The following is a 16,345-nucleotide window of genomic DNA, read 5'->3' as shown; positions in this document are numbered from 1 at the left end:
CTACTTACATACAGTACTTCTGAATATTACCAGGGGGAGAGGGGGGGGGGGGGATTACAGGCAAATGCAGAGTTGGTTGAATCGGGCCACATTGGTGGTGTTAAGGGCTAAGGCTGTCTGCCAACAAAGCATTTTTACATTGCACTTGTTATGCTGCAAAGTTCAATCCCAAAGTTGGTTTGTATACTGCAGTGCTTTGCTAGGCATGGTGGTGTGCCCTTACCTTCCTTCTACCTCTGAAGAAACTTTTACTACCAGTTAAAAAGAGGACACACATTTCAACAAGTAATTCAAAACACTATATAACTTGACTTACATATTTCTCATTGTCAGAGCTGAAAAAAGGCAACAAATAACAGCAAATCATATGACCTATGGGGTACTGAAGCCCAAAAATATTTGGTTTTGTAATCTGAAACTTAACCCACTGAATCCAAATTCAGGATAAACTTTGTATAAGTTATTTATCAAACACGATCTGAGCTGGGGGACAAACAATAGTTACAGAATGTTGTGCATAAAGTAAACAAAGAACATGTGGTGGCAATCTACATTATTTGTTCTTTAAGTTATGAATGATAAATAATTATTCGTATTCAAAGAGAGGAATAGTCTCTTTGGCTGCAAAAATTTATTCTTGAATAAATGTGTTTGAATGATCTACTTATTCATATAATTATTCAGTTAGAAATTTATTTGAATAATGCAGTTCTCTGCCTACCAGTACATCTTGCACTTCCTTTCTCTTTCGCAGTGAGAGCAGTTCAGTTAATGTTATTAACTTTAATTATCTTTATTTACTTATGAGAGCCTATATTGCACATGGATTGAAGTTTTGTATGTTAATTACAAACAAAATTGATGATTAGAATCATTTTTCATGCTCCTCAATGTAAATATTTTTCTTTTTTCTGTCTCCACAATTAAATCAATGACCATTAATAACATTCAATATTTGACTATCGCTAATTTTCTTTACACATAATTTTACTCAGTCACTGTGGTAATATTTGGAGAACCCCTGGTATACAGCAAATATGTTTTCCATTGAATAGTGGTGGCTAAAAAGAAATTATAGTTCTAAATAAATTCCAAAGTTTGCCACACAGATTAGTGCCGCTACGTTGTGAAAAAGCAATATAGCAAGCGGCAACAAGAGAGTGCTGCATGATAGCAAATGAGGAGAGTCCAGGCTATGTGCAAAGCGAGTGTTGTGAGCAAATTCTAACCATATGAATTTGCCACACAGATGCATTCTCTAGTGCGCTAGCTCACGCTGGAAAGAGGTAAGATGTGTCTTCATGAAAGAGAAATAATAATAATAATAATAATAATAATAATAATAATAATAATAATAATACCACCACCACCACCACCACCACCACCACCAACACCAACACCAACAACAAAGGTTATTCTAAAGTAATGTGGGGAATGATGAGACACTGAGGAGAAGGGTTATATTGAAATGTAGTTATTTTGTTGTAAAGAGTTCTTGTTATTTGTCATCTAAGAAACAATTTGGTTAGTTCATGAGCATTTCTGTGGGAGATTTTGATAACAATGTCACTCTAGTAGTTATTGTATAATAAGTCATTAGTTTGAGAATTGGGTTACACTAATGGACACAAATTGACATGTAAAATAAGGACAACACGACTTAAGGAAGAAACATGGTTGACAAATTGATTGATTGATTTTTATTGTTGTAGAGACCTCAGAGATCATCTGAGGCAAAAGAACTGTATAATTCAAACAAGAAACATTAGTAAAATACTATGCAGGCTGCTGCCTCTGTTTTTTTTAATTCACCAGTCATTTAAGTTAGCATTATTTTCGGTTCCACGGACTCCCAGTGCATTTAAGACTAGTGACTGATTAGTGAAAGAGGTAATGTTTCTTAAGAATACCAAGCTTCTCAATATTTCCATTTGGTTCAAATCACTAACACCCACCTCAAATGCAGGAACTCTGTACTTATTAAGCAGCTCCTTATCTTCATCTCCGAGAAAAGGCAAAGTTATTTCTTTGTAATTTGCAGGAATTACGTTACCAAGAGACACATTTTTAAATCCTTCACTTTGACGAATTTCATCATCTGAAAAGAAAAAAGGAAAATAAATTTTCATCAAACAATAAATATCTCATATTCTCATCAACAATAATAAAAATTTGTGTGTGTGTTTGTGCTACACAATAACACAAAATATTCTTATGAAACAGGTTTTCCTTCTCATAGGTGGGAGTAGCTGTAACGGAAGTGGAAGGAGAATGGAGTGGAGTAGAGGGAATAGATGGGAGGAATAGAATGGTAAGGTGTGTAGGAAAGATTCCTCAGGGGTAGAACTTGTAGATGCATGCATGGAGCAGGTTGAAAGACAGTTACAAGGAAAATAGAAAGATAAAAGGTAAGTGCAGGAAGAACATGGAGGGTAAAAAATAAGCAAAAAGAGGTAATAAAAGTTTACAATATGTGAGACATGTGAAAGTATAGAACTCAATAGGGAGTAGAGGCCAGTGTGGGGTAGGAGAGAGGAGTGGAAAGAAGAGGAGAGGGAGATAAGAGGACAGCAGATGGAACATTGGTGCTAGTAGGTATTGAGGTCAGGATGGTTGTGGAAACAAAGAATATGTTGTAATCATAATCACCATCTGTGCAGCTTAGAAAGCTGATATTGGAAACCATGATGCATCATTTGAAGCAAACGACATTTGTTGTGTAGAATGCCCTGCACTGGGTAAACCATAGTTGCCCTTTGCAATGGTCTGGTGTTTGATATTCATCCAGGTAGACAGTTGTTTTCAGTGAAATCCATACGAGAGGCTGCACAGTAGTTGCAACAAAATTGGTGTATGATGTGAGTGCTTTCACAAGTGACACCTCCACCCCTGTTCTCCTTTATTGGATAGGAAATGATAGCGATGGGGCTACAATATAAAGTGGTTAGTGGATGTATGGGACAGGTCTCACAGCTGGGTCATATTTCATTGTTTGCGAGGATGGAGGAAAACCATTTGGGGTGAAAGTGGGAAGCTTGTGAAGATGATATACCTCATTTCAGGGAATGAGGAGAAGTTCAAACCCTGGTGTAGGATAAGATTTATTTGTCCTGGTCCTCATATACCAGTTCTGTCTGTGGCATTTCCTACACCCATCCTAGGCAGCAGGGCCAACTGTGAAAGCAGCCATATTGTATTATTATTTTACTAAAGCTTCCTACCCAAGTATGTTAAAATAACTATTTACCTACATGAATGGCTGCCACACAGCTGAGTGAAGATAAATAGGTCACCCAGTTACAGATAATGCTGTACAATATAATGGGTTGTTTTAAATGGCTACTTCAAATGGTCAACACCAGCTTTCCCACAAAGCACTGGCGGGAACTCTACCAATAATGTATCCTTTCTTCCCATAACCCTACTGGCCTCAAATCTATTGCCCATTCTCCAATTATCTTTGCCCCCATTCCTCTGCTCCTCACTTTGGGAAATACAAGGAAGGTGTTTCCAGTGAATACATCACAGAACTTTATAATCGGTTCATGAATTAAACAAGGTGAAGAGTTAGAAACACACATCCATAACTTTTCAGCCAAGTTGTTTTAACGCAATTTTCAGCTTTACAAAATCATAAAATGATTATATTTCCTTATGAAGCACTTGCTTCATGGTTTACTTTTATACCCAAGCTTTACAGACTGATTAACTGGTTTCTGCCTAGCACAACATATGTCACAGAACAGTGTCATTGTTTTCTCTAGTTGGCAACAATGTATGTGTTTAAAATGCCTTTTTGTATGCGTGTCAGATAAGAATGTTGTATTACTCATTTTTAGGGGGGTTTCTGCCAGTAGTAAGTAGCAAAAGGTCAGTGTCTGGCATTTCAGTTGCTGAAGACTTTTTTCTGAGTAGGATTATGTCTTGGGGTAAGAAGCAAGTATTTTGTATTGCAATATGTAATACAATTTTTACAAATTTTGTTTGATTATAATGTTAAAATAACAGTTGCTGCAATTTATGACAGTTTAGTCACAGAAGGTAATTTATTGTCATGGTTTCTAATCCAGTTTTTAACTGTGTGTTACACAAGGCAGAACAGTCAATGCCATGATTCCTTCTTTTTTCAGATGCCTGTCTGCAGAAATCCTCACTATTCTTGAGAGTGAATAGGAAGATATTGCAGCAGATGTATTTATTGAATCACTTGAAGCTAATGTGGAGTCCGATAATGATTCTGGTGAAGTGAGGAGGAAAGACAGATAATCTTGGACAAAGGCAACTTCAGACTGATGCAGAAGTGGTTTTAACCAACAAAAATAGGTTAGGTTATGAACCTGAGATGACTGCTCTCTTGGTAATAAAATGCTAACTCAGATGAAACAGAAAGGTTGCAAATATTAAAATTTGTAATCAGAGACTGGAGAAGGGAAGATCTGACAGTGATCAGAATAAACATAGAAGCTTGTCTCCAGATCAGTGCTTTGAAATGTTTTGGAATGATGAAATAATTAAATTTCTCATCACTGAATCAACAAAATAAGCTTTGTTTGCTGAAAATATAAAAGGTTTTCTATGAATTCTAATTCTCTACCTAGCAAATGTTACTGAACTTGGGGCTGGACATGAGAAATGAAATGGTGTACAGCTTGAAGACGAGAGTCAGGTTGGACAATTATAATTCACGTGAAACACACAAATCGATGTAAGTTACAAAATGCGAAAATTCAGCCTACTAACATATGATTAAAAAAACTAAAAAAAAAAATTATTATAAAATTTCCCCTCCCCTCCCTCCACTTCTCAACCTGAAGAAGATTTGGATTACGATGATTTTTTCAGGCACATATGGAAACAATTTCTAAAAGGGAAATCCATTAGATTTGGGAACAACGCATGACACCTAGACACAAACATGGATTATCTAATAGATTTTCAAATATACCAAGGACATGAGCCATAAAAGGAAAAAATGCGTGAGAAAACATTTGGATAATGTGCTGCACCTATGGTTCAAACGACTAATTCACTTCCTGAAAAAATAGTAAAAATCTGCCTATAGGTTCTCTTTTATCATTCTGTTTGCATGACAAACATCGCTGGTTGACCTAAAGTAACCAGGTTATTATCCAACTGGGACTGTTTGCAAGAATCAACTGTCTAAGGAATGACAACATATATCCTCTACGACAATGTTCAAAAGGGATATGAGAGGATATTTTGACCACAAGAGCAACAGAAAAGTGGAATGATCATTACCAATTGGATAGATAATTCTGCAGTAAGAACTGCTTTGACCAGGCATGGCGTGAATCCATCAGATACAATAACTGAATTGTCATACTCTAACTGCATGTTATTGGAGAGTACAACAAAAATATGGGGGGGGGGGGGGATCGACTGACTGGATGAATATGTAGTTACATAGTGAGAGATATTAGAGGAAAGAAATGGTGGAGGCCAATTTTTGCGTGGGTACTGGATGGCTGTGTACATTATGGGTGGATTCTCTACAGAAAGATGGGTGTGAATAAATCACAGTTGCAGTTTCGGTGCATATTGTGAAATGTTACTGGATTTTCAATGCAACAATCTCTACATGTTCTGAATGCCTGAAACATTTAAAAAAATTTCTCTGAAAGCTATGGTGCCACAGAAGAAAAGGAAGACACTGTGCTGTAGAATACTGCAACTGCAAGTTCAATGTGCTGTAAATGTGATGTTGGTTTGTGCATAGAATGTTTTGTACATATCTTAGAAACTGAGCACTGTGGCCTAAACATAATGATATCCACTAAATTATTTTATTTGCTGCCATGTGTTGCATTTAAACTGTGTATTATACCTAATGTGACATGTTACATCCTTTTTTATTTATGTTTTTACATATTATGTTTTTTGTATTTCTCATTTTAGTATGTTTCTTTGATGACAACAAAAATATAGCTACTGAATTCATAAACTTCAGAAATGAGAATCATTTCAGGGAGAATGAGTTAAAATTATGTGATAATGATCTGTGCAGCTCCCCGCTCCCCCCAAGTTCCCCTCCTCCCCCATCTCACTCACATATCACATGTATGTAGGGACATTTTTCTTTCCTGAACAGCATAGGGATCACATTACAATGCCTGGCTCAATCTTCAATAAAATAAATAAAACAGAACACAGTTGTTTTCAATATATCTATATTATTTCTGTTGAAGACAAACAGATAATTTTTCTGTTAGGATGTTTCTTTTACTCTTCTTTAAATGGTAATATAATTTGTTTATTTCAGCCACCCACTTTGACTTGGGCCAGTAACTACATATTTACACAAATATATAAAAATACTGTCTATGTTAAAAGGTATAAATGACTTCTTACAGTTAGGGATGTTGATTCCGGCTGGGACTCCACTCCCCGAAAATGTTAGGACATCAAGAGAAGTGAAATCTGGTCTCAAAAAAGTATCCTTTTCAAATGCAGCAGGCCATGGCAACTCTGTCAGAAGACCTTCAGCTCTTCGCACTAATTCAGAAAATTTTGAGGACATTTCTTTATTCACCATGGCAACAAAACCTTCAAATTCTCCTCGCATCCCTGCTGGGTCGCGATAAGTTTCTATGAAACCTATGTACCTAGATAAAGAAAGTTAACACTGATTACAATATAGTTTCATTGAGTTTGGTTAAGTTCAGTAATATTAAATCAATTAAGCACATAAAATAAGTACCTTCTACATAGCATTTGCTTAGTTCTTAACATTTTGTAGACAAATGCTGCAACTCCTAAGTCACACAGATTATACTCTGAGAAGATTAGTGACTTAGGACCTATATTGGCCATTTCTTGCAGATTTGTAAATATAATCCGACGTCTGTCTTATGTCTGTCATCTGTATAAAGGTACTGTATGTTGCTTATACGATCATGAAAAAACCACAGATGGCAGCACCTGTTGCGTGTATTGGCAAGAAAGGAAAAATGGACAATATTGTGTGTTACTTTGCTTTGAAATGTTCACAATCACTTAGCTGTAATGAATGATACCTTACTAGGTAAAAAGCAGTGCAAATGACTTCGATTGTTGTCTGCCATATGCTCTGTATATACAGAGTGTACGTGAAGTCTGGGAACACTTTCAATTATTTATTGTACAAGAACTAAACATTGTACAGGTGTCACACATATTGCAGTTTGAAGAGAAACTCAAAGTTTTTTTTTCTTACAAACATTCGATATGCGAACCATGAGTGACGTCAATACGGTAATCAAATTCTTGCCATAACCGTCCCAGCATGGCATCATTGACTGCGGCAGTCACTTCCCGTATTCTCTCCCGGAGCTCTGCTACATCACGTGGTAGAAGCGATACATACACCAGATCTTTAATGTGTCCCCACAGAGAAAAGTCACACGGAGTGTGATCTGGTGATCGAGGAGGCTGTTTCATGAAACAGCTGTCCCCTTGTGTAGCAAGGCTGACCCATTGATGCGGCAACTCTGTGTTCAGGTACCCACGAACCTCCCAATGAAAATGGGGTGGAACCCCATTCTGCTGAAAGATGAACAGAGTCCAATCGTATTTGAGGCAACAGCCACTGCTGCAACACATACAAATAGGAATATCCAGTGACAGTGCTCTCAGCGAAGAAGAATGGCCCGTACAGTTTTCGACATGACAAGACAAAAAATATTTACCTCTGGGGAACCATGCTCAAATTCAATGCATTTGTGTGGACGCTTTGTACCCCAGATTTGACAATCATGCATTTTCACTCTCTCATTAAGATTAAAAGTGGCTTCGTCACTAAAAATTAAGTGATCAATGCCATTCCCATCCTCATTGAATTGTTGCAACTGCAAACAAAACACAAAACGCTTGTCTTGTCGTCGTCATTGAGTTTCTGCACCAACTCCAATTTGAATGGTTTCATAGACAGCTTCTGTCACAGGACTTTCCACACTGTCATTGGTGCCATTTCGAGTTCAAGTGATGCACAATGCACATATTTCTTTGAATTCCTTATGAATGTTTCTCGTATGAGCTCCACATTCATGTCACTCACAGTGGGATGTCCGCTTCTCTTTGTCGGGCACAAGCAACCCGTCTTAATGAAATTTTTGTGCCAGTGGTAAATGGCCTTACTTGTTGGTGGCTTCTTACTGTACTTGGTTCTAAACATCTGTTGAACAGCTGTAGCACACCGAAAGCTTGCTTCACACCTGAACTCACCATGTTTGCGACTAGCACTGACTATCGGCAAATTACCTAACTACGCTGTGGTGGTATACATGAAAAGAAACTATGTATGATATCTGTACAATGCTCGGTTCTTGTGCAATAAATAATTGAAAGTGTTCCCGGACTTTATGTATACCCTGTATTATGTACACCCAGTACTTACAATATAGCCTTAAGTGGTGAGAAGATGAGGTTTTTGTAGAACAACTTGTTCAGTGCTTTATAAAAAAATTTCTAATTTTGTAGGGAGTGATGAAAACCTATTTGTTTCACACATTTTTCTTCTGCGAGTGTAAATATTGTCTACAGAACAGCAGAAAGCTGACGACAAAACAATATATCCGTCACGACAAAATTAGAAACGACAAGTGAGGAGAACTGACCATACAGTAGGAGCATCAATTATCCAAAATAGTTGGGGGGACAGGGACGTTAAAAAAACCGGTTTATTCGAACAATCAAAGTGTATACTTTTAAATTTATAAGTTTACCAATAAATGCTGAATATATTTATAATAATGTGATTGTTTTATTGTTACAAAGATACGTACAGTAAGAATGTATGTATTACAGCCTAGTAGATGTTTAATTGCAGACAGGCACAACAAATAGCCTGCTAAAGTAATAAGCTTTTGGACAAAAGGCCGCCTCCTGAATTAGATGACCTACACAAAGACAATCATGCAAATACAACTCGCACACACGACTACAGTCTGGCTGCCAAGGCCACACTGCAAGCAACAGGGCACGGTGGGAGAAGCAATCTTTGTGGAGGGGCTAAGGAGGAAGCTGGGCGCGGAGGGGGAGGAATTGCAGGGCAGGAGTGTCTGACAGTAATGTGCTGCTTGTGGGAGCATACAGGGATGTGGTAGAGAGGGTAGTGCAACAAAGTGCAGGTGGGAGGTTAGACATGGAAGACTGTGTAGCACTGGAGTAGGAACAGGGAAGGGGTGAAGGACAGTGACTAACGAAGGCTGAGGCGAGCAGCACAATTCAAAAAAGCTAGTATCTGTAGGGAGGATCCAGATGACACATGCTGTGAAGCAGTCATTAAAGCAAAGAAAGTTGTGCTGGGCACTGTGCTCAGCAACTGGGTGGTCCAGCTGTTTCTTTGCCACAATTTGTCAGTGGCTATTCATGCAGACAGACAGCATGTTGTTTGTCATGACAATGTAGAATAATGGAGCACAGTGGTTGCTGCTTAGCCTGTGGATCACGTGACTGGTTTCACAGGTAGCCCTGCCTTTGGTGGGTGATGCTTGTGACCTGTCTGGAGTAGTAATTGGTGGGAGGATGTATGGGACAGACATTGCGTCTAGGTCTATTACATGGATATGCTGGAAGGCAAGGGGTTGGGAGCAGGGGTTGAGTAAGAACAGACGGCGGAATACCACTATGGGAGGTGTGGGAATTTTCCATTGTCTAAACGAAAAATACGTACTACCTATGCATTTCTCATGTATAGTTCATATGTACAGAATTAACACTTAAAAAAATCCTTAATATTGAGCTGTCTAGGAAAGCCTACTCACGTAACAGCTATGTCACACACTTTTTTATCTTGGTTCTCAAACCAGCACAAGGCAGTATCTAAACATGTAAATGCTTCAAAAGCAGCCAGTATATTTCCATCTTCATTTTCTGGACCACTAGTTTATGAGGTGCTGGTAGCATCAGCTTTATCAGTGATGAGGTTTACATCATTTCGCTATCCTTCAATATTTGGTGCCCTGGATCAGTATTGTTGACACTCATCCATTCTCTAATTCTTCATCATCTTCAACACATTCACGGGAAATGAGTTTAACATATTAAGCATTTCTGACAAGTCATTCTGTTCATATAGAATTTCTGACACCCAAAATTTTATTCCAGGCTTTTTTCAAATTTTATTCCTTTACAATGTCCCATGCTACTCTGATCACATAGGACACATCTTTCAAATTAATATTTTTATGATTTCTTAACAGAATTTCTTTACCCTCCTCCTCTTTCTGACAATAATTTACATAACAATTCTTAATTGTGGTCTTGGGCGTAAACCACGTGCAGATTTGTGTTCTTGACAAGCTTCATAGTTTTATGACTTGTTGATCCAGCATTAGAATAAAGAGAGAACTTTATTGCAGATTAATCTCAGCAATATTATACACACACAGTCTCTGGTTGCCGAAGCCAGACTCGAAGTAACAGCGCACGATGGGAGGAAGCAACCTGGTGGTGGCGGTAAGGAGGCGGCTGGGGCAGGGAAGAGGAGCGATAACAGGGTACAGGAAGAGGGCGGTAAAGTGCTGCTTGTGGGAGTGTACAGGATGACGTGGAGAGAGGCTAGAGCAGCTGGGTACAGTCGGGAGATTATATGGAGGACAAGGGGCGAGGGGTGGGAGAGGTGGAAACGGAGAAAGTAAGAAGACTGGGTACATCGGTGGGATACGCCGAGAAATATTGCCATTGCAAATGTAGGTTTTGCCACATTGTCAAGGTATTCTTTAGATTCCAGCCCACCACAATCCCAGATCACCCTTTGATGAACCAAGAAAAGCATAAGCCTTTGTAGACGGGTGGAAGATTACTTTGACACAATGTTTCTTTAGCACTCTACCTAATTTTGAGGAAATATTGTTGGCATATAGGAGCTGCCTGGCAGAATTTTGCACAGAGCACAACTTAATCACAGCTAACACTTGGTTTAAGAATCATGAAAGGAGGTTGTACACATGGAAGAGGCCTGGAGACACTGGAAGGTTTCAGACAGATTATGTAACGGTAACACAGATATTTATGAACCAGGTTTTAAATTGCAAGACATTTCCTGGGGCAGATGTGGACTCTGACCATATTTATTGGTTATCAACTGTAGATTAAAACTGGAGAAACTGCAAAAAGGTAGAAATTTAACAAGATGGGACATGGATAAACTGGAAGAACCAGAGGTTGCAGCGAGTTTCAGAGAGAGCATTAGTGAACGACTGGCAAGAACAAGGGAAAGAAATACAGTAGAAGAAGAATGGGTAGCTTTGAGAGATGAAATAGTGAAGGCAGCAGAGAATCAAGTAGATAAAAAGACAAGGAGAAAATATAAAAATGCTGTAAATGAAGCATGCAGAAAGAAATTCAAATAACTAAAAAATGAGATCAAGAGGAGGTGCAAAATGGCTAAGCGCAGATGGCTAGAGAACAAATGTAAGGATGTAGAGGCATATCACTAGAGGGTAAGATAGATACTGCCTGCAGAAAAATTAGAGAGACAATTGGAGGAAAAACAATCACTTTTATGACTATCAAAGGAATCAGATGGAAAACCAGTTCCAAGCAAAAAAGGGAAAGCAGAAAGGTGGTAGGAGTATATAGAGGGTCTATACAAGGACGATGTACTTGAGGGCAATATTATGGAAACTGAAGAGGATGTACATGAATATGAAATGGGAGATATGATACTGCGCAAAGAGTTTGAAAGAGCACTGAAAGAACTAAGTCAAAACAAGGCCCTAGGAGTAAACAATGTCCCATCAGAACTACTGATAGCCTTGGGAGAGGCAGCCTGACAAAACTTTACCATCTGGCAAGCAAGATGTACGAGACAGGCGAAATACCCTCAGACTTCAAGAAGAATATAATAATTCCAATCCCAAAGAAAGCAGCTGTTGACAGATGTAAAAATTACCCATCAGTTTAATAGGTCATAGCTGAAAAATAGTAATACAAATTCTTTACAGACAAATGGAAAAACGGGAAGATGCCAACCTTGAGGAAGATCAGTTTAGATTCCGTAGAAATGGTGGAACACCTGAGGCCCTACGACTTATCTTAGAAGATAGATTAAGGAAAGGCAAACCTATGTTTCTAGAATTTGTAGACTTTGAGAAAGCTTTTGGCAATGTTGACTGGAATACTCTCTTTCAAATTCTGAAGGTGGCAGGGGTCAAGAACAGGGAGCGAAAGCCTACTTACAATTTATACAGAAACCAGATGGCAGTCGATGGGCAGAGTCAAGGGACATGAAAGGGAAACAGTGGTTGGGAAGGGAGTGAGACAGGGTTGTAGACTATCCCCGATGTTATTCGATCTGTAAATTCAGCAAGCAGTAAAAGTAACAAAAAATTTGGAGCAGGAATCAAGATCTATGGAGAAGAAATAAAAACCTTGAGGTTTACCGATGACATTGTAATTCTGCCAGAGACAGCAAAGGATGTGGAAGAGCAGTTGAACGGAATGGACATTGTCTTGCAAGGAAGATATAAGATGAAAATCAACAAAAGCAAAACAAGGATAATGAAATGTAGCTGAATTAAATCAGGTGATGCTGAGGGAATCAGATTAGGAAATGAGACACTTAAAGTAGCAGATGAGTTTTACTATTTGGGAAGCAAAATAATTCATTATGGCCAAAGTAGAGAGGATATAAAATGTAGACTGGTAATGGCAAGGAAAGCATTTCTGAAAAAGAGAAATTTGTTAACATTGGGTATAGATTTAGGTGTCAGGAAGTCTTTTTCTGAAAGTATTTGTACGGAGTGTAGCCATGTATGGAAGTGAAACATGAACGATAAATAATTTAGACAAGAAAAGAATAGAATAGAAGCTTTCAAAATGTGGTGATACAGAAGAAAACTGAAGATTAGATGGGTAGATCACATAACTAATGAGGTGGTACTGAGTAGAATTGGGGAGAAGAGGAATTTGTGGCAAAACTTGACTAGAAGAAGGGATCAGTTTGAAGGACATGTTCTGAGGCATCAAGGGATCACCAATTCAGTACTGGAGGGCAGCGTGGAGGGAAAAATCGTAGATGGAGACCACTAGATGAATACACTAAGCAGATCCAGAAGGATGTAGGTTGCAGTAGGTACTTGGAGATGAAGAAGCTTACACAGGATAAAGTAGCATGGAAAGCTGCACGAAACCAGTCTCTGGATTGAAGACCACACAACATGGAAGGAAAGCCATGGACTTCTAACGGCTCCTCCTCCTCCTCCTCTTGATCTTGTGGGTGGTCACATTTCTTCCTCCTTAAAGCTGTGCTGATCTGATGTGGAGAATATCTACTATTGTTGAATACTGAGGGTATATGTTCTTGCTGTCGAATTTTTGGCATAAAATTAGTGAGGTGAACTAGTGATCTCCAGGGCAAAACACTTGACTGAAGATGGCTAAATGGCTGCGAGCTAAAATATTGTGTCAGGATCCCAAAAATCACGGAATACCCTTGATGCTGGGAAAATGTCAAAAATCTCATTTAATTCTTGTTTGTGTGCCTATGGACTACTTGATGGATACAGTCAAAAGGATTAGCAAAATTTTCAGTCTTGTTTATGTGCTTATTGATCACTGAATTTGTGTGATGTCCCCGTTTCTTCTCCTTCCTCATTCTAACAATCTTGCCATCACCAATTCTGCAGCTATTCCTACCATTGTCAAAATTTGTTCGCCGATTAATTTCACTAACCCTACCAGAATCACAGGTTTAGTTATCCCGCGATTGTTTTCCGGTTAGGTGTTATTACGTGTTCGTACTACACGTTTTCTGCGTTACTTCCAAAACAGAACTTGAGCGGCTGCTAGCTGGGAACTGAACATCTCGTCCTTAGTAGTGTAGCGACCTGGCCAAAACTATTCTGTCAAAATTTTGTTTTCTTGGGCACACCGAGAAGATAGTACGTAATCTTGCTCACCTATTATTCCTGTCAGTCATTTATTTCCATTCTGGTTGTCTGAATCTCCATTCCGGTTGTCTGAATCTACAGTTTTCACTAATAATTATAACAAAGCTGATCATTCGCAAACCCAATCAACCACATAACCAGACAGCGATTGGCATTCATCCGTTCGGCTTTACTCTGCTCAGCTCGTATAGCCCCAACCCCTTTAGTCTGCAGAAAGTTTATTTCTAGATGTGACAAGGATTCTCCTGACAGAGACATCACGTACACTATGCATGCTTTCAAAAATCAACTTATGATTCATTCTGAAATAAATGTAAAATGTGTTCAAAAACCAACAGGGAAGCATTTCAAAATAATCGATAGACAAACGTGCACTGGATGGTAGGCGCTTTGCGAAACAAGCTTTTTTTCCCTCCAGAATATGATTTTGGCACCCCCTTTTCCCGGTAGCAACTAGCCGCTTGCTGCGACTGCTTGCACAGGCAATAGCCATATTCCTGTAGCCAGAAGCAGGAGAATCTACTGCTCAAACGCGACTCTACTGCACATGTGCATGAGCCCGCTCTTAACTGCTAAAATGAATCTAATGTAAACAGTTGTGACTTCACGCTCATCGAGGGCAATTTGTTGTTATGAAGCATTGCATAGTCTTCCTAAAGCCTTTGACTCATTTTGCTGTTGGCAGACACTTGCATGAACACTGTGTGTCATTGGTGTATATGGCACATTTCCTTTGCAATTTAGGTTATTTTTGTCTTTTTCTCTCGTTTATGTTTTATTTTTGAAGTATTATTCTGCAGTAGCGGGAAACAATAATATCCTTTGTTAGAGTATCAGTTCTTACCAGCCAAAATTGCAAAAATTTAACTGAAAACTACAACAATGAAAAATTCCCGGAATCCTAAAAAATTCCCAGTTTTTTCCCGGATGAAAAAATTCCCAGGTTCTTCCCGAGTCGTATATACCCTGTACAATTATTTCCCCCAAATGCATGTAGCTTGTGCAACACAGCATGTAATATTTTTATCATCCGGTAAAGAATGCCATCTAAAAGCTACAACACTGCTCTTATCTCACTGGGAGAGAAAAAGAATTCCATTCCAAGAAGATTGCATTGAAATACATTCCACTGTACGTTACCACCAATCCTCGTAAATACTTAGCCAATTTGTGTTTTATGCGTTGTTTGCTGCCAAACTGTTTAACGAAAGAGAACCTTTGTCAATGTTAACCAAATTTGTTTTCTATAGAAACTTTAAAACAACCACAAATTTGTAAAAATGTGGCATTTATAATGTGCTCAAGATGTCAAGAAAATTATTGCTTCCTCTGCTTTTATGTTGAATATCGGCCCGAAATGTGTAAATCATTAACTGTAAAATAATAAAAGTATCTAATTTTAATATGAAGTTTTTATGTATGCCTTAGAATTCCTTCCTCAAAATTTATTTGCAAACCCAAATTCTCCTTTGCTATTCCTTTACATACCTTTTATGAAAATATTAATAACCACAATGTACTGAACGGCAGTTGCTAGTCTCCTACCGAGCGGCTCCCCAGGTGGCGGATAGGGAGATGCTCACCAGATATGGTGGGTACTGGGGAAATAAAATACCAACGGCATGGCGGGTCTACATGTCAGTGGCGGTATCCCAAAAGTGTCTGTTCCACTAGTGGTGGCTGACAGAATATACCTCAGAGCTAACAACCTTGAGAGTTAACTTTGTCGTCCACTAGGGCAATCCCACACACACTTGTTTGACTCAACATGAAGAGAAATATCAACAGAAATAATACCCCAGGTGGAAACCAAACCACCCCCAGTCATGATGGGGCAAGCAGGTCATAGGATTCTGGGGACCCCACCTTCATGTACTCCACTACTACCAACCTCACATAAATAAGAACAGAAAAAGAAAAGAAACATTACTTACCTAGCTACAGTGAACATGAACTCCCTGTTAAAGGTTGGTAAACTCAAACACACCCTTGATGTGTTAGAGAAGAATAACATCAAGACAGTGGCATTACAAGAGACTCAGTTCCCAGATGAGGATGTAATGGAACCCCAATGATACCGGATCTATACAGGAACACCAGGTGAAAGAGTGATGATGAAAGTTCCACACCTGGGTACTGACTTTGCTGTACATCATAGAATGGTCGACCATGTTTTAAAATATGTATCTTCCAATGGCAGAACCTCCTCGTTATCCTTGAGGTCCCGCAATAGAGCATACACAATAGCTAACTTCCATGCACCTACAAATGAAATCAATAGGAAACATGTGGAAGCAGCAGAATACTACTGGAACACTCTTGAAGAGACCCTACACAAGATCCCTAGCCACCACACCATTATACTCATGGGTTACTTCAACGCACAAGTTGGCAAGGAAAAGAAGTACCGCAGGATAGTAGGCGGTTACCCAGCATACAAGAGGACCAACAGA

General features: G+C 38.8%; 1 protein-coding gene across 3 annotated transcripts in view; it reads right to left on the bottom strand.

The window, feature by feature from the left end:
- Nucleotides 1-16,345, bottom strand: part of LOC126175027 (dipeptidyl peptidase 3) — a 134,010-nt gene that overhangs the window by 48,692 nt on the left and 68,973 nt on the right. For all 3 annotated transcript variants that reach the window (XM_049921545.1, XM_049921537.1, XM_049921531.1), the window contains exons 8-9: nt 6,370-6,623; nt 1,956-2,098 (exon numbers count right to left, since the gene is read on the bottom strand). In XM_049921545.1, coding sequence (XP_049777502.1) covers nt 1,956-2,098; nt 6,370-6,623 — 397 coding nt within the window. The remainder of the gene's footprint in view (nt 1-1,955; nt 2,099-6,369; nt 6,624-16,345) is intronic.

The sequence above is a fragment of the Schistocerca cancellata genome, chromosome 1 (genome assembly GCF_023864275.1).
Source record: "Schistocerca cancellata isolate TAMUIC-IGC-003103 chromosome 1, iqSchCanc2.1, whole genome shotgun sequence".
In the NCBI taxonomy this organism is placed as follows: Eukaryota; Metazoa; Arthropoda; class Insecta; order Orthoptera; family Acrididae; genus Schistocerca; species Schistocerca cancellata.
This window is presented reverse-complemented; position numbering and strand designations above follow the sequence as displayed.